The 19814-nt window shown below is 34.6% G+C and overlaps 3 protein-coding genes across 3 annotated transcripts in view; 2 read left to right on the forward strand and 1 right to left on the reverse strand.

Annotated features, from left to right (window-relative positions):
• LOC18050117 (probable protein phosphatase 2C 11) overlaps positions 1–2516 on the forward strand; it is a 16073-nt gene extending 13557 nt beyond the window's left edge. The window contains exon 2 of the mRNA XM_006442736.2: positions 843–2516. Within this exon, the coding sequence (XP_006442799.2) occupies positions 882–2366 (1485 nt within the window). The 5' untranslated portion in view covers positions 843–881 and the 3' untranslated portion in view covers positions 2367–2516. The remainder of the gene's footprint in view (positions 1–842) is intronic.
• A 3153-nt stretch (positions 2517–5669) lies between these two features.
• Positions 5670–7173, reverse strand: LOC112099930. The gene is made up of 4 exons (XM_024187462.1): positions 7141–7173; positions 6567–6760; positions 5912–6191; positions 5670–5810 (listed from the first exon to the last, which is right to left on the reverse strand). The coding sequence occupies exons 1-4, from the start codon at positions 7171–7173 to the stop codon at positions 5670–5672; spliced, it is 648 nt and encodes a 215-aa protein (XP_024043230.1).
• A 6229-nt stretch (positions 7174–13402) lies between these two features.
• On the forward strand, positions 13403–15982 carry LOC18050118 (wall-associated receptor kinase 3). Its single transcript, XM_006442737.2, has 3 exons — positions 13403–14657; positions 14810–15253; positions 15373–15982. The coding sequence occupies exons 1-3, from the start codon at positions 13568–13570 to the stop codon at positions 15465–15467; spliced, it is 1629 nt and encodes a 542-aa protein (XP_006442800.1). The 5' UTR covers positions 13403–13567; the 3' UTR covers positions 15468–15982.
• Positions 15983–19814: the final 3832 nt, after the last annotated feature.

Below are 19814 nucleotides of genomic sequence, written 5' to 3' on the forward strand. Positions count from 1 at the left end.
TGGGTCCACCAACAATACAGCGACACATAAATCTTGCTTTGAGCTTTCCATTGTGGACTGTGGTAAGGCCCATGGTCCCCGTTACCAACTAATTTACTATTATCCTTACTTTTAATCCAAGCCATTAGATACAACTGGTGAAAATCCAACGGTTGTCGTGAAATCTAAAATGCCATCCGTGAAGTGCAAAACGAATTTGGCAACTTTTATCTTTAGAAGAGAATGAAAGGGTAGTTTAATTAGTTATTAGTGACGTCCGTAATAGGGAGTTGAACCCACCTCAGGTTCCCCCAATTGTTTGAAAGTCCTTGATGGCATGAAAATGTCGTAGGATGTTTGACTCTGAGAAACCCATACAATGAACCATAAAACTCTAGAAAATTATATGATTTTATTATCAGGATCACATACATCATAAATGTACCATTTCTGCTAGTTTTTAATTTTTTCTACACTATTGCAATAATTTTTTTTTTCAATTTTCTAGCTTAAGATTTGCGTTTTTGTAGAGCCATACATTTCACGAGGAATATGGCTAATCATGTCATAATTTAATTTAGTTAATAAAATTTCCCTCTTACCGTTGAAGTTCGCCTACAACCGAAACTTGAGTACCGCAGCTTGGCAGAAATTGCTTAAAGCAGTCAACTCAAATTAGAGTCCCTCCAAATGATTTATTAATGAATAAATAAATGATTGAAACCGCGTTGGTCGCACATGATGAGCCCACAGTTGCGTCAAACAACCTCACCTAAATCGATCAATCTTTTTTTTTCCCCTTAATGCCCGTGCTTACTTTACACAGTTACTTGTTGATGCCCTTCATTTTCCATTTGAATCAGAAGGAAGAGGCCACCGGGACCGATCGACATAGAAAAAAGATGCCCAAGTTCACTCTCGATAATTCCTTTCGTTTCGGCAGCCGAAGAGAAACTATCACTAACTTTCACTCTGAATCTATTGAGAAGATACTCAAAAAGTTGAATCAAGATTGGCTTGGGCAGTTTGCAAGCCAAGAGAAGATCCAGGCCGAGCTGATTGGGTGGAAGAAGACGTTGGTGAAGATTAATGAGGTGCTAGATGATGCGGTGAAGAAACAGACGAAGGAGGAGTTAGTGAAGAAGTGGCTAGGCAAACTTCGCAACTTGGCTTGCGATGTTGATTACCTGTTGGATGAGTTTCAAACGGAAGCTTTCCAGAGGATGTTGCTGCAAGATAATGATGATGTGGCATCTAAAGTAAAGGAGGTCAATGCTAGTTTGCAAGATATTGCATCGCAGATAGAACTACTAGATTTGAGAAAAAGATCGGGTGGAATGTCTGTCAATGTCCGCAGGGTAATCTTGTCGGCAGTGCGACTTGGAGGAGGAGGTAGAGATCCTGGCGCTACAATCTTTTCGGCAGTAAATGACTCAAAATTTACAAAAACAGCAGTTAGACCAACAGCGGCAAGACTTGCAGTTTCGAAAGCGGATCCGTCTGCATCTTTTTCTGGGGATGCTGATGCCAACCCTTTAGCTGTTACGATAGCGGCTCAGGATCCGGATATCCTCTTCAGCGGCGGCGGCAAGAGCTTTCTGACTGGAAGCCGAACAGCAAAGTTTAGCTATGGATATTCCTCCTTTAATGGTAAAAACTCTTCAATGGAAGAATTTTGTGAGGCAAGCTTATCTGTGGTTGATCGTCAGAAGGTTGCTTTTTTCGGTGTTTATGATGGTCATGGAGGCTCCAGAACTTCAGAGTATCTAAGAAACCATCTCTTTAAAAATTTAAGCAGCCATCTAGATTTTATAGAAGACACAAAGACAGCTATTGTTGAAGTTTTTAGAAAAACTGATGAGAATTACCTTAGTGAAGAGAAAGGCCAGCAAGGAGATGCTGGGTCAACTGCTTCGACTGCTGTGCTGTTAGGGGATCGGCTGGTTGTTGCAAATGTTGGTGATTCCAGAGTGGTGGCCTCCAGAGCTGGCTCAGCTATTCCACTGTCTGTTGATCATAAACCTGATCGATCTGATGAACGACAAAGGATTGAAGACGCTGGAGGTTTTGTTATTTGGGCAGGAACATGGAGGGTTGGGGGTGTTCTTCCTGTTTCTCGTGCATTTGGGGACAAATTACTTAAGCAATACGTCGTTGCCGAGCCAGAAATTCAGGAAGAAGAAATTGATGGTATCGACTTTATAATCGTTGCTAGTGATGGACTTTGGAATGTCATATCCAATGAGGAAGCTGTTGCAATGGTGGAACACATAACCGATGCAGAAGCAGCATCAAGGAAGCTCATCACAGACGCTTATGCACGCGGGAGCTCTGACAACATTACTTGTGTCGTTGTTCGGTTTGAGAACTCGCGATCAGACACTTGACGTTATCTTGCGGCTGTTATATAGGACTTTGTACGGCGGCCAAGCCAGAAATAAAAGAAATTTTCGTTGATGCATTTTCCCGTTACACTTTCGAAAAACTGTTATTAGTTGATTATTGTGCCGGGCTCCAGCTCAGTTTTCAATAAGTTGTTCCTCATTTCTCTGTTCATGTTTGATTAAACCTCAGTTGTTATTTGCCTCAATGTTCTTTAAGATGATTGGGTGGCCCTGCACCTGCAGTCTATTCTTGCGAATGAAAATGCAGCATCTTTTGGACTGGTTTGAAAATAGAAAAGGAGTCACTATCAAAAGCGAAATGGCTCTTGCTTTGAAGTTTGAAGGAAAACTTTTTTGTTTTTTTAACAACTACTTTTCTGGGAAAAACAAAAATGTACTTTCTTCGCACTTCCCCTTTGTCAACATCTGTTAGAGAATATGCTTCATGGCAGGAACTACGTACTAAAGTTAATTAATCATTAATCAGACGACAAAGACAAGAAAGCTATCAAAATTAAAGCTAGCTTTTGATTCATCAGGTATATTATATGGTACTAGAGAAAATTGGAAAGGACAATTTACTAAGTCAATAACTTGTACAACTAATGCACGCTAAAAGGTTGACAATTGAGTAGGTGCTTGATATCAAGGTTTAAGGTAATGTACCTTTTAAGACATAATTCATGTGAATAAATTATTGTAATTGTGAAATAAAAATTGGTAGTTTTTGGTAAATGTAATTGTTATATTAATTTTGAAAAAATAATAAAAATATTATCATTTTTTTATCTTTAAATATAAAATAAAATCAATTTAATTTTTAAACTACATCATAAAGTATTTTCTAAACACTATGTACAGTTGATTAATTTTAAGTTATAATTGCCTGCTCACAATACGAAACAGGGACTAACCCAAATATATGCTTTTTAATTCTTGCGATATCGTTAGATGGTGTTTCAGTGCACTATTTCATTTCGGCTCATCAAGTTTTTTTTTTTTTTTTTCCAACAGTTTATCCAACTGTTTGAATGGTAACAGATTGATTGTAATTTGATTTGACTGTTTAATATGGACTGGATGCATGGCTCTACGCTCTAGTCAGAGGAATGGAATTTCTGGTTGTGTCAATTTGTTTTTTAAAGTAAAAAATAAAAGGCGCTCATAGATTCAGATGACAATTTTTAATATTGGGTAATTTTTAAAAACCTCCCCCGAGGTTTGAGGCTGTTGCAAGTAGATGGTGAAAATCATTTTATTTGTAAAAGATCCCCTACCGTTAGTTAAAATTTTCATTGACTAACTGTTGACTTTAAAAAGACAATATTACCCCCAATAATAGTTTACGTCAGTTAAAATTTTTTTAAAATCTTAAAAAAAATAAAATTACAAACTTAAAAAAAATTATATTTTTATATCAAATAATTAAGATTTGTAATTTTATTACAAACTTTAAAAAATTATATTTTTATATCAAATAATTAAGATTTGTAATTTTATTACAAACTTAAAAAAAAAGTTTACGTCAGTTAAAATTTCCTTAAAATCTTAAAAAAATTAAAATTACAAACTTAAAAAAAAATTATATTTTTATATCAAATAATTAAGATTTGTAATTTTATTACAAACTTTAAAAAATTACATTTTTATATCAAATAATTAAGATTTGTAATTTTATTACAAACTTTAAAAAAATTATTTTAAGATTTGTAATTTTATTTTTTTAAGATTTTAAGGAAATATCAATAACTTGATCATGGTGAAAATAATTGTTTTAATTACTTATGAAATTGTAAATATTTAGAATTGTAAATATTGGAGGTAATATTGTCTTTCAAAGTCAACAATTAGTCAATGAAAATTTTAACTAACAGTAGGGGGCCTTTTACAAATAAAATGATTTTCACCATCTACTTGCAACAGCTTCAAACCTCAGGGGAAGTTTTTAAAAATTATCCTTTTAATATTGGACCCAAATGTAAACTCAGATATTTCTCCTCCGGGTCTGGTACGGGTTAAACCCGAAATCTAACTTCTAGACTCATCGAAACTTCTTCAAATTCAATTTCGTGTGGATTAATTAAAAAGGGTACATTTAAATTTACTCCTAGACATATTTTAACTCATCTCTCAAATTACTAAAAACATCAACATATTCTTATTTACATCTTAAAAATTTAAGGTAAATGAGTTGGGATCATAATGATAAAATTCTTCATGAAACTTTTTTACTTCTTAATAACAAATAGGGGTGGGCTGATGTTTTCAATAATTTATGTGGTTAATTGCAACATGTCAACTTATCTAGAAAGTTGTAATGACCAAGATGAAGAACACATAAAAAAACTAATTTATGAAGAGAACTTTTATTGAGATAATAATATTTGTTATGTCGTGGAGCTCAATACTTTTCTTTTTTAAAGCAATGGAACAATATAAAAATTGAGAGTAGTTTAATTACAGCGATTGATTCCTACAATTAATCTCTTAGAATCAGCTGACGCCTATTGCCTACATATCAGGGAATCAAATCCTAAAGTTTCCTTAAGGTCATGTTTGGTTTAAAGAAAAAGGAAGAGAGGAAAAGAGTAGAATGGAGACGAAGGGAGAAAAAAGGAATGAAGAAAAGTAGTGAAATTACATTTTGTTGTTTAGTTTGATATAAAATTTGATAAGGAAATAAATTATAATTTTTTTCTTTAGACAAATTTATCATTTGTCTTAAATATTAAACTATTTATATTAGTAATATATATAATAAAATTGTGGTCCGGCGACTTTTTGGTGGAGGTCCATTCATAATATTAAATTAATAAAATAAAATTATAAATAATAATTATTAATGACATTAAATAAGTTAAAAAATTGAAAGAGTAATTTTGAAAACTTTAGTTTCTAATATAAGAGGAATTTAAATTCTTCACTACTTAGTATAGAATTCAAATTCTACATTATGATGGATATTAAATTTTAATGAAAATTAAATTTTTATATATTTTACCAAACCAAACAATGGAAATAAAAAGAGAATTTAAATTACTTTCTTCTTCTACATTCTCTCCTCCCAACCAAACACCACCTAAGAGAATTCTTGCCATTACAAGTCTTCCCTCCCAAGAATAGCCTTGTCCTCAAGGTTTTAAACTTGGAAAATGTTGTTGCAACTTGTGTAAGTCTTCCCATGTTGCATCTTTTGGAAAAGAATTGGACCAAATGCACTAGCACATGTGTTGTTAGTCGATTGTAACGTTTAACCAATCTGCGATCTAGTATAGCAACTGGTTCCAGCTACAAGCTTCCATCTCCTTATGTTGGAGGCAATTCCAATTGTGGCTCCACAGCTTCTCCAATTCGCTTCTTGAGGCACGATACATGGAAAATTGGGTGAATTCGAGAATCTGGTGGCAACTCAAGCTTATAAGCCACCTTACCAATTTGTTGTATCACCTTGTAAGGACCATAAAACGTTGGGAAAGCTTCTGATTTGATCTTAGAGCAATCATTGTTTGTTTAAATGGTTGTAGACGGAGATATACCATGTCACCTACCTCAAATTCTCGTTCAGTTATGTTTTTATTAGCGGCTTGCTTCATCCAATTCTGAGCTTGATTCAAATTCTCCTTCAACAACCTAATCATAGCATCTCTGGCAATTACACTTTCCTCAAGAGTAGTAACATTAGATTCTCCTGGAGTATATGTGGTATAATTGAGGGGTGGTATTCCATAAACAACCTTAAAAGGAGTTGTTTTAGTAGATAAATGAAATGAAGTATTATACCACCATTCAGCCAAGGTTAACCACTTTGCCCACTCTTTTGGCCGATCTCTAGTCATACAATGCAAATGTTGCTCCAAACATTTGTTAACAATCTCGGTTTGCCCATCGGTTTAAGGATGGTTGGCTGAACTCATGTGAAGCTAGGTTCCCTGAAGTGTAAACAGACCTTGCCAGAATTTACTACAAAAGATCGGATCTCTATCACTTATTATAGTTCTCGGCATGCCATGTAACTTGTAAATATTATCCAAGAATGAATGTGCTACATCCATAGTGACTGTGCTACATCCATAGTTGTATAAGGATGGCTAAGTCTCATAAAGTGAGTATATTTACTAAGCCGATCGACGACCGCAAAAATAACATCCTTTCCTTTAGACTTTGGCAGGCCTTCAATAAGGCCATGGAAATGTCAGTCCATACTTGATCAGGAATGTGCAGAGGTTGAAGTAGTTTAGAAGTGGAGATGTTTTCTGTCTTATTTCGTTGACACCATCACATTCAGCCACAAATGCACAAACATCTTTCTTTAACTTCTTCCAATAGAAAGCTCTTTTAACTCTCTTTAAAGTCTTCTTAACACCTGAGTGATCTCCATTTGGCCCGTTATGAGCTTCCTGTAACAATGCCATCTTTAGATTTGAATTTGCCACCAACCACAATCGTCCTCTATATCTAAGCTGATTGTGATCCCAAGAAAATTTTTTATTAGCTAAGGGATTGTTTTGGATTTCCTTATTAGCTTCTGAACCTTCAAATCTCCTTCTTATTCTTTTTTAAGTTGATCAATCCACTCAGCCACTGGAAAACAGAGAGCTATAATACCAATTGATTCATCAGACTGCCTTAACAATGCATCAGCTACTTTATTCTCCCTTCCACTTCGATACGACATTTCAAAGTCATAGCCAATTAGCTTAGTTAACCATTTGTGCTACATCGGTGTTGATATATGTTGTTCTAACAAATACTTAAGGCTGAAATGATCAGTGCATACCTTGAACTGTCTCCCAACAGATACGGTCGCCATTTTTGTACAATAAATACTATTGCCAGCATCTCCCTTTCATAGGTTGATAAACCTAATTTTTTTGGTGATAATGCCTTGCTAACAAAAGCAATGGGCCTTTCCTCTTGCATAAGAATAACCTTAATTCTGCCATCTGATGCATCACACTTAATAACAACTGTTTAGAAAAGTCAGGCATGGCTGGTACAGGTGCAAAAGACATAGCTACCTTAAGCTTTTCAAAAGCTTTCTCTACTTCAGCAGACCAATGAAAATTGTCCTTCTTAAGTAAATTAGTGAAACCACAACTGATTTTTCTATAATTCCTTATAAAGCGTCTGTAGTAGCCTGTTAGACCCAAGAATCTACGTAAAAATTTCAATGATTTCGGTCTAGGCCATTGTTTCATGCACTCCACGTTAGTTGGATTTGTTGCAACCCCCTTTTCAGAAATTAAATGTCCCAAATATTCTAGCTACTACTTCGCAAATGAATACTTGGATTTTTTGACATAAAGCTGACTCTGCTTAAGTGCTTCAAGTGTGAGATTGAGATGACTCAAATGATCCTTCCAGCTCCTACTATAAACCAGTATATCGTCAAAGAAAATCAAAACAAACTTTCGCAAATACGGCTTGAAGACCTCATTCATTAGATTTTAAAAAGTAAAAGATGCATTGGTTAACCCTGAATGACATGACAAGAAATTAATAATGGCCCTTATGAGTTCGAAATGCAGTTTTAGGCACATCCTTTAGGTGAACTCTAATATGATGGTAACCAGATCTCGGATCTAAATTTGAAAAAATTGTAGCTCCATACAATTCGTCAAGTAACTCATCAATCACGGGAATGAGGTATTTATCCTTGATAGTCACACTGTTAAGGGCTCGATAATCTACACACATTCTCCAACTACTATCCTTTTTTTTTAACTAATAAAACTGGTGAAGAAAAAGCACTTACACTTGGTTGGATGCTCCCAGTTTCCAAAAGTCCTCGACAATTTTCTCAATCTCGTTCCTTGAACATAAGGGTATCAGTAAGGCCTTACATTGGGTGGTACAGTTCCTGGCTTGAGACGAATTCGATGATCATGTGCTCTTGATGGAAGAAGGCTTTTAGGCTCAGAAAAAAATGTTCTCGTACTGCTGCAATAGTTCTTGTAACTCTGATGGCTCATTTTCCCATCTCTTCTTTTTTTCTATAAGCGAATCATCTACATGGATTGAAAATCATTTAGCCACCGTAGGAGGAGTAGTTTGCTTCAATGCCTTATCCATATGGTCTGGAGAAACTAACTTAATTGGCCCTGTGGTAGCACCCCTCAGCACATTTCTTTTCCTATTAATCTTAAACTCCATCCATAGCCTTTTAAAATCCCACAATATTGGTCCAAGTTCTGCCAGCCATTGTATTCCAAGCACCATATCACAACCTCCTAAAGGAATAAGTCTCATGTCTGCCTGAAATTCCTTTCCTTGTATGTTCCATTGCAACTACGTACAAATGCCAGTTCTAGTAATTTTTGTGCCATCTGCTACTATTACCATTAAAGGGCTTGTGTGATGAATTGTGCATCCAGTTCATTTGGCAACTACTGGATTAAGGAAGTTATGGGTGCTGCCAGAGTCAATCAGGATTGTTATAGCTTTCCGTTTGATGTTCCTTCGTACCGTCATTGTTTGATGAGTTGTGGCTCATGCTAGAGCATTAAGAGAGACAACAGGTTCTTCTGTGTTTTCAGCTTCATCGGCTTCATCTTCTTTCTCTTCAACCGTATCATAACCTTCAACTCCCTTAAGAAGGAAAATATGTCTCTTCTTGCATTTGTGTCTTAGTTCATACTTTTCGTCGTAATAATAACATAGTTTCTTCTCTCATTGTTCATGCATTTCAACTGCTGAAATCCTTTTTACTGGTGGTAGTTGTCCATTTGAGGTATGCTTGGGTGGTCCTGATTGATTGAATTAAGTTTTAAGTGATGCCTGTGTCTCTTTGATCATAGCCTCCATGGCGATTTCTTGTAAGAGTGCTGGTCCAATTGCCTGAGAAAATGTGTTAGGCTAGAACATGACCACCTGATTATTTATTGCTTCCTTTAAGCCACTGATAAAACAGTCCACTAAAAATTCCTCCAACAGTCCTTTAGTTTTTTCCATCAGTAGCTCAAATTGTTCTTAGGATTGCCTGACTGTAGAAATTTGCCGCAGCTTGATAAGTTGCCCCACTGGGTTTTCATATTTACCAGGCCCAAATCTTATAATCACATTGGTGGAAAAAACCCTCCAATTCAAATTTTTAGCGCCTACTTCATACCTTTGAAACCATTGTAAGGCTTTCGCCTCCGAATGAATTGACGCAAAATTCACCATCTCCTTCTCCTCAACTCCATTATACTTAAAAAATCGCTCACATTTATAATCCCAACCACTTGGATTTTCACCATTAAAAATAGGGAAATTCAATCTTGAAAACTTTTTTTGGAATTGATTCATACCAGTTTGTTGTCCATGGGGTTGCCTGGTCGCTCTAGCACCTTCCGACAACTCTCCAAGTTTTGCAAATTTAGCAACTAATTGCTTATACTTAAGGTTCATTGCCGTTACCAGCCTAGTCAATTCTGTGTGGCAGCAACCTGTTTGTCAGAATTTTCCTTCAGTTGTCAAACGACCTCTTCCATCCATTTGACTTCCTGTGCTCTAGTCCCATTCGCCATTTGCACTTAGTATGTAAGTCAAGATTGCCGCTCTGATACCAAATGGAATGACCAAGAAGAAGAACACACAAAAAAAAACTAATTTATGAAGAGAACTTTTATTAAGATAATAATAGTTGTTGTGCCGTGGAGCTCCATTCTTTTCCTTTTTAAAGCAATGGAAGAATATAAGAATGGAGAGTAGCTTAATTATAGTGATTGATTCCTACAATTAAGCTCTTACAATCAGCTGACAACTTATTGCCTACATATCACGGAATCAAATCCTAAATTTTCCTTATGAGAATTCTAGCCGTTACAGAAGTACATCCAACTTAACCCAATACTAAAGTATAATATAACAAGGAAAACTAAAATATGACCGTGAGATTATACAAAGCAAAGGTTAAGAGGCAATTTCATTCCTCTACAAGGTTGTTTGATATAATAAGGTACAAGATAAGTTTTCTAATTGTAAAAGCTAGACTCAAAGAATGTTTATGAAAAGAACACATGAATTTAAATTCAATTGTTAGATAACTTGTAATATCTAGTTTCTACTAGAATGATCCTTGGATTTCAACCAAATTCAAAGTAGTTATTTTATTATCAGAAAAATACTGCTAATTATTTTTTCAAGAGAAATGTAAATTTATGTTTATTTCCCACCTTGAATTATAATCTTCAATATTTATTCCCTAAGATTCTAAAAATATCAATTAACTCCATTTATTATGAAGAAAACATTAAAATTTTCATAAATATGTTCTCTATTTACCTTATTTTTTGAACGATAAATAGGAGTTAAATTGATGTTTTCAAAATTTTGTGAATAGAAATTGTCGTAGGTAAATTGAGGGGTTTTTAATTAAATACCCTTTAATAGTTGTAATATTATTTAAATACCCCTTCTCTTTTTTATTTTCATGGATACCTTAACAAATGCATGTAAAGTCTGGAATGCCCTTAATGAATGCATCAAATTCACTCAACTTCCTTGTCTTTATAGTTCTTTCACTTCTTTCACTCAAATCTCTTCTTACCAAAATTTTCTCAAAATCTCCTAAAATCTATCAAAATCTCCCATAACTTCTTACACAAATACAAGTATGTATTCACTTCTTTAACTCTCACTCTTTTTTTAATTGAAAGGAGGTGCATTGCTCATTAAACAACCCAATAAGATATGTTAATGTTGTTGGGTTTTAAATTTTTTATTTTTTAAGGAAAATTTAATTTTCCTCACATTATAATGTTTCATTTTCAATTATTTTCACCATTTTCCTTATATGTAGAAATATATGCAATGTAGGTTGTTTTCTTATTTTTTTCAGTAATATAATTTATTTATGGTGAAAATATTTCTCGTTGTGTATTCTTTTTGACATCGTGTACGTCATGTAGTCAGTTGTGTAGGTCATGTAGTTATGTATGTCGTGTAGGTCATGTAAGTAATGTAGCCACGTAGGTTGTATAGGTCATGTAAGTAATGTAGTCGTGTAGTTACTTTATAGATGAAATTTGATATTATTGTTTTTATTGTATCAACAAATATGATTTTGGTACATGTGCCTATTCTCTTCAATGGTGGATGAATTGAACAAAATAACGAGTATAAGTTCAAAGGTTTTAAGGTTAAAGGGATAATGATACCACGATCGACAACATATGCTGAATTGATGGAGAAGATAGCTCAAGTTATTGATATAGATACTTCGGAAATTTGAAATCACAATGAAGTTCAAGCTTAAGACATTTGATCTTATACCACCAGTTACAATTCAAGCCAATAATGACGTGGATTTTTTTTTTTTTGAGAAAGTAGCTGGAATGGAGTTTAGAAACCCACTCTGAGTTACTTTTAAACGTAGATCAATTTCAACTGTCTAGCAAAATTATATTAAAGGAAACATTTGCAATCATCGAACAATAAATTGATCATTTACAAATAAATTAATAAATTGATTATTAATGGGTTAGTGTATGGTGTTGGGACTTGGATTTAACAAAAACTACATAAATATATGGTATTTTATTTTGGTAAGTATGACATGTAGTAATAGAATCTAATAAGAACCTCAGTTGTACTCACGGTTAATTAAAAATATTTACTTACATTAACTCATTAATTATACATGATTTACCATGGCTTATAGTTTTCAAGTCACCCCAATTGTAAATGAAATGAAATCTAAAATTGCAACAAGTCCACTAAATTTGCATGTCCAACATTTGGAGAAATTATTAGAGTAATTAGTATAAACAAATAAAGTTCTCTCGATATTTTTTAATATTTTGATAGGATAGACTAATGAACATAGTAGTTAAAAAAGTTACAGCAAAAAAAATTATAGCCATTTTATTCTTTTTTTATTTTCAAAGTGCATTCTTTCTCTGCCCAAACATATATGTATACACATGAGGACTGCCTGCATATGATAATTCCATGAAATCAATTAGGAAAAAAGCATATCAATGAGAGGAAAAAAGCATACAAATGAGAGGAAATTGACTAGAATAATACATGAAGGTCTTAAAATCGTGTAATATATGAAGGTTGAGTAATCGAGCAATACATGAAGGTCGTGTAATACACAACTGAAGGTCGTGAAGATCTTGTACTACATGATTGAAAGTCGTGTAATATCACAAAAAAGGTCATGTCATATACAATTGAGGGTCGTGTATTACATGAACTCGTGTATTGCACAACCTTGAATTCTCTGTTACATGACCTTACAAAACCAAATCATGTGTTACATGACCAAATTATAATTAGCACAATCCATCGATTTTTCACAATTTACATGCAGCAAAACAACTAAAAATTTATTTTTGAATATATTATGAGAGACCCACAACTAATTAATCTATTTTTTCAATATATAACCCTAAATTTTTTTATTTTTCCATAAATATCAACAAGAAAGTTAATTATAAGGAATTACTTACCCAATAGTTAAAGGATCAACTCTCACCGGTGATTGTGCAGTGACAAACTATGCGTCTCAATTTGCTCGTATTGATATTTGATTTAGCATGTATGAAGTATGAGTGTTTGTTTGAGCAAAGTAGTTATGTTTGAGTTGAAGTGTTTTAAAATGAGGATAATTTAGTAATTTTATATTAGTTTTTAAAGGGTATTGATTAAAATTTTGGTAAATTTTTTTTTTAGGGTATTTAGATAATTTTTAAAGTATCAATATGTATCTGCTGCAATTTCCTCGTAAATTGAATTTTAACCCCAAAAAAAAAAATTGATCCAGTAGAAAAAACCTAACATATGTTGGTCCACCAACAATGCGGCCAAATTAGCCTTTCGCTTTGAGCTTCCCCTCGTGGACTGTTGTAACTTATAATCCCCATGGTCCCAGTTACCCACTAATACACTATTATCCTAACTTTTAATCCAAACCGTTAGATACAATTGCTCAAAATCCAACGGTTGTCGTGAAATCCAAAAAGTCAACCGTGAAATTCAAAATGAATTTGGCAAAGAGAAATGAAAGGGTAGTTTAATACTTTAATTAGTCATTAATGCCCTCTATTTTCCATTTGAATCAGAAAAAAGGAAGCCACCGGACCGATCGACACTCGACGGACAAAAAGAAATGAAAGGGTAGTTTAATACTTTAATTAGTCATTAATGCCCTCTATTTTCCATTTGAATCAGAAAAAGGAAGCCACCGGACCGATCGACACTCGACGGACAAAAAAATGCCAAAGTTCACTCTTGACAATTCTTTTCGTTTCGGCAGCCGAAACGAAACTATCACTAACTTTCACTCTGAATCTATTGAGAAGATAATAAAAAAGTTGACTAAAGATTGGCTTGGGCAGTTTGCTCGCGAAGAGCAGGTCCAGGCGGATCTGATTGGGTGGAAGAAGATTTTGGTGAAGATTAATGAGGTGGTAGATGATGCGGTGGAGAAACAGACGAAGGAGGAGTCAGTGAAGAGGTGGCTAGGCAAACTTCGCAACTTGGCTTGCGATGTTGATTACTTGCTGGATGAATTTCAAACGGAAGCTTTCCAGAGGATGTTGCTGCAAGATGATGATGATGTGATGTCTAAAGTAAAGGTGGTCGATGCTAGAATGCAAGATATTGCATCGCAGATAGACCCACTAGATTTGAGAAAAAAATCAGCTGGGAAGTCTAGAAATGTCGGCAGAGTAATCTTGTCGGCAGTAAGGCTAGGAGGAGGAGGCAGAGATCCTCCAGGCTTAGCTTTCTCGCGAATGAAAATCTTTAGTAAGTCAGAGCTGCTAAAAGCCACCAAAAATTTTCATCACTGTCTTGGTATGGGTGGTTTTGGCTCTGTTTACAAAGGTGTCTTACCTGACAATACCCAGGTTGTGGTGAAGAAGTATATGTGTGCAGATGATATCCAGATAACAAAATGGGAATTTCTTGGCATTATTTCACAAGTGAAGCATAAGAATGTGGTCAAGATATTAGGGCTATGTCTAGAAACCAAAGTGTCGCTACTTGTTTATGAATTTGTTTCCAATGGAGCTCTGTCTCACTATATCCATGATAAGAGTTCACAAGTTTTAAAAAATTGGAAAACTTGTCTGAGGATTGCGGCCGAAACTGCCTCAGCTATTCACTATCTGCATTCTCTAGCAAGCCCTTCAATCATTCACAGTGATGTAAAGTCCGGCAACATACTCTTGGATGACAATTATACGGCAAAAGTGTCTGACTTTGAGTCTTTAGTGCCGATTTCGTCTGACGATGAAACTGCAAAGAGCACGATGATAAGAGGGACTGTAGGTTACTTAGATCCAGAGTATGCACACACAGGTAATTTTCTTTTCTTTCTCATGTCTTTTTTATTGATGGCCTCATGGCGTGCCCAATTTTTTCCTCTACGCAAGTCAATTTGAACCCCAGATCTTTTGCGACTTCCCAAATTTTTTTACTAGTTAGGCTAACTAGCACCCAACTAATGACAGGTATATTAACAAAGAAGAGCGATGTGTATAGCTTTGGGGTTGTCCTTGTAGAATTGTTAACCGGCATGAACCCCAGCTCTTACGTGGCATTGGCATCCAATGAGAAGATTAGTATGGTTCCATATTTTCTAGATTCGATTGAAAATAATAGTTTGCATCAGATTCTGAACTTTCAGGTTGCTGATGAAAGTGAAATGGAGGAGATAGAAGTTGTTGCTGAGCTTGCAAGTAAATGCCTAAGAATTAGAGGCACCGAAAGGCCAACAATGAAGGAAGTTTCTGAGGAGCTTGACAGGTTGAGGAGGTTGCAAGAAAATTATTGGGCACGGAAGAACAATGAAGAGTCAGAGCATTTATTAGGTGAATCATCAACATATGCAACGGCTGTGATTGCCCAACCAGACACTCAGACTGTGGTGTCAATTGATATTGAGAACTATTATGGTACATGATCCGATCTCGATCATCGTTAAAAATAATTTCGGTTTGCTCCACAATTAATTTGTCTTTGAAGAATTTTACTGACTTGTATTGACACGATGTTTCTTAATGCCTTTCACTAGAACCAGAAAGGAAAAACCACTATTCTACAGGCACACGAAGAGCAGATCCAGGACGATCTGATTGGGTGGAAGAAGATGTTGGTGAAGATCAATGAAGTGCTTCATGATGCAGTGGAAAAACAGTCAAAGGAGAAGTCCGTGAAAATGTGGCTAGGCAAACTTCAGAACTTGGCTTGCAATGTTGATTACTTGTTGGATGAGTTTCAAACGGACGCTTTCCAGAGGAAGTTGCTGCTAGACGATGATGCTGTCGATAAGTTTGATTCCACGGCGATGTCTAAAGTAAAGGATGTCAATGCTAGATTTCAAGATATTGCATCGCAGATAGACCTACTAGGATTGAAAGAAAGTTCAGTTGGGAAGTCATGAAATTTCAGGCAAAGAGTACGTGCAACCCGTCGGTGAGTCAACCCAATGTGTAAGTACTTTGATATTCAAACAAAAAGTTTTGATAGTCATCGAAAATAGTAATTTACTCCTGCCACAAGTTTGGTAAGTTGAAAATGTTCATAGCTCAAATTATACCACCTAATGAGTTATAATGCTCACTTGTAGCCACCTCAGTATTTGGTTTGAAAAAAAAAATGATATGGTATTTTCAATTGTTGAATTCTTGTCATTGCAAATAACAATGGCACCAATGCCTGCTGCCGGAAAATTTCAAAATTTCACAAGTTATTTTTACCTGGTTTCATTTTTGGTCGAAATGAAACTTCTATTAATAATTATTATACAGTATGGTCATAAATAATCATGTATTTATAACAAATTTAACAAAACTATTGAAAATATTGTTACATTTTCGATGCTAACTTCCTATCATTGAAAATGGTATTGGCACAATTAATTTCTTGCCAAAAATAAATATTAGCAATTAATTATTAAGTTTTTTTTTTTTTAACAGTTATTCCCTATCGAAAACATGGGACATTACTTTATTCTTTTAGCGACAAACTAATTATTACAATAAAAAATAATCATGTTTTCAACTAAATTTTTCCTGCAATTAGCAATGTTGGTCCGAAAAGTCTATTTTTCTTGTAGTTATGCAACGGCTTTGATTGCCTAACTGGACACCGGTGTCATTTGATTTTGAGAATTATTACTGTATGTGATAGGACCAGTGCTGTCCACCAGAAGCTTATCATGTTCAGTGGCTTACTGTCTTGCTTCTTTGGGGAAAATAGCATCAGGTGGGTGTGAGAAGTTTGCAAAGCCGAGCTACCATGAAGCAATGGAAAGATGATTGCTATTAAGAAGATTGTTCTGCCTCGGATGGATACCGCAGATTTGATTGAAGAAGATGGTAAGTTACTGAACATGATAATGATGCAAATTCGGTCTGGGATTAAAACTACGGGTCAAATTAGGCACAGGAATCTTCATGCTTTGCAGGCTCATATAACCAGGCCTGACTGCCATTTACTCAGTGGACAGAATGCCATTTACTCAGTCCAAAGTGGACAATATACTGCCAAGTCTAGGTTGTTGGGACGTTACTTGTGATGAACAATGCATGCTCCCTGATTGAGTGTACAATTATCATGATCTCCTTCTTGAGTTTACTTTTTAAAGTTGTATAATATGAGGTTTCACGAGATTGTAACAAACTAAAAACTATTTTCTGAAAATGTGGTATATTTTTTATTTCCAACTGATAATAGTCATGTTAGTTTTATGGCAGCACATCCCTACAGCTCAACCAAAAGGATGGTCAATTGCAAAAACCTAAGCCTTTTATTTATTTATTTTATTTATTTTTCATTAAAAAAAAAGTATAGCAAGGACAACTGAATTCGATAAGCAATAGGCAAGTGTTTTCTAGTTATTCCCAGAAAAGGTACCCTTCAAAAGCAACAGACCGTGGACAGATGCTTATTGTTTTGAAGATTGATCACTTTTGCACTTTGAATGACCCAGAGGATAGACCTAACAGCAAGGATGTTTGGTGCGTGTTGTCTCAGATCCACCACCAACTACCGTACATGTGGATGTTTTCAAATGTGCAAGAATTATAACGTTATTTGTGACGAACATTGATTGCTTTCTAGTTAAGTTGTATAATTATTATGACCCTTCTGAGTTTATACTCTTAAAATTTAAATGATTTATAACGTGGTTCATGACATTGTAGTTGAACAAACTAGAAACTATTTCTGAAATGTGGCATATTTTCTATTTCAATCATTTGATTGAATTTTTTTTTTCCAATTTGTTTTTTCAGACAAAAGGCCCCATTCATTGAATAAGAAAAGCAAATGTGAGCACAAGTATGAAATCAAATGTTCGCAAGTGTTTTTTTTTTCCTCTCTCTCTCCCTTAGAAGTAAGAGGCACTCTCTTCGGATGAAATATGTTATTACACAGCCTAAAAAATGAGGCTCAAGAAAATCGAAGTTTTTTAAATATTTAAAAGAAAAATTGCTCTCATATTCGCATACTAGGAAGTTCAGCCCCTTCCTCTAATAAGGGAATTGGGATACCACCCACCTCAGGTTTCCCAAAATGTTTGAAAGTCCATGATAGCATTAAAAATGCAGTAGGATGCTTATTATCAGGATCATATACAACATAAAACAAAAATATACCGTTTCTGCTAGTTTTTATTTTTTTTCTACATTGCTGCATTCATATTTCTCAATTTTCTATCTCTAGGTTTGCATTTTTGTAGCGCCTTGTATCTCATGAGGGTAATGCTCATTATATCTCCTGACTAGGTGTCATATATTTTTTTTTAATTAATAAATTTCTCTCATACCGTTGAGGTTTTGCCCACAAAACCAAAAAAGAAAAAAAAAATGAGAGAAACAGAAACAGAGAACCACATAACATTGTGGAGACAGAGCAAGCTGTTTGTACTAAAGTGAATAGAAGAAGAACGACTGCAGTAACAGAGATAGATGCCCACTGACTATTGAAATAATCTTGTTTCAATATTGCCTTCCATCTGCGTCAAGGGTATCTGCTCTTCAGATCTTCAAGGAGATCTGTATATTGAAAATTTTAGAAGACGACGAAGTTTCTCTGGACATGGGTTGTGAAAAAGAGTCGACACAGCTTCATTGTCCCATTGCCAATTTTCAATAACTCGGTTTTCAACAAAGTAATCCAACATCCCGTGCCGTGTTGACGAGGTAAGTCATGACTAGAACAAGTTGACGCGTGTACCTGCTGCCACCACAATACAATCTCTCAAAAGTTTGAGAATTTCTGAACAAAATTTCTGAGGATTGGCTGATTCTCATTAGTGGAATTTCCAGGATGCCATTTATTGAAACTGGAAGTAATTTCAAATAGCTTTTTGCTTGAGACCAATGTGAAACTTGACTCCAGCTTGGCAGATTTGTTCCTCTCTCTCCCTTGTGGACTTTCGTGCGCGTGGTTGCGTAGCATACCCACACCTAAGTCAGTCAAATCTTCTTCTCCTTGTTGCATTAGAATTTAGAACCCTTGCTTTACGCAATTGCTTGTTAATGTGGCACTATAAACGAAAGTCCTAATTTTATTCTTAAATTATAGTTATTAATTATTAATTTATATTTGTTATTATTCCGTAATATATTTTCCATAAACAAACTATTAAATTCATACAAAATCTCCTTTCAACATTATAATTAACAAATTTAATCCATTTATTTTCTAAAAAATATCTATTTAATGTTGTAATTTCATTCAAAACTCTAAAAAAATCACATATTTGTTAAATTATTATCCGTTAATATCTTTTTCCAATAGAAAAAAAAACACTATACTTTCAATACTTTGGTGAAAAAATTGCTTTCTCCATTTTGTTTTCCGCTTAAGAAAAAAATCAATTATTTTACTTCTCATTGATCATTACTACTAGAAACCCCAATCATCAGAGTAAAAGTTTCCAAATTTTTTTTAGGTTTTATTTTTTCATTCTTTTATCAATTAGTTGTGTTATTTAGTTGTTTTTTTTTAAAAAATTATTGTGTTCCTAGGTTTTTTTTTTATATAATTATCAAGCAGAATTGTCTATTGAGAACGATATGTTAACGCTGAAATCCGGTCAAGTTAGTTAGTAGCTTGATCCCAAACCCCTACATCAGTATTAAATTTATTTAGTAGAGATTTTACCAAGCTTTCTCCAAGGGCACCCTACGACCACTAGTAGATAATCTGCAAGCAGATGATCCTTAAGTGCTTGAAACTGCAAAGAATAGTTAGAGCCGTTGAAATTTTTTCTAATGCTAACTCTCTAATACTCAAATCAATTTATAAGTTTACAGAAAAAATAAATAAATAGTTTCTATTTCAAACAACAAAAGCAGAGTGTGAAGGGGATCAAAGGGTGAGAAAAGAAAACCAAGTGCCAATTAATCGGCTTAATCTACGTGCCTTTGAGAGAAGCCATTTATTGACTTGGAAAAAGATTAGGGGAGGAGAGCCAAGGGTCACTCAATTGCCAAAATTTCCTTC

The sequence above is a fragment of the Citrus clementina genome, unplaced genomic scaffold (genome assembly GCF_000493195.1).
Source record: "Citrus clementina cultivar Clemenules unplaced genomic scaffold, Citrus_clementina_v1.0 scaffold_3, whole genome shotgun sequence".
Taxonomy (NCBI): Eukaryota; Viridiplantae; Streptophyta; class Magnoliopsida; order Sapindales; family Rutaceae; genus Citrus; species Citrus x clementina.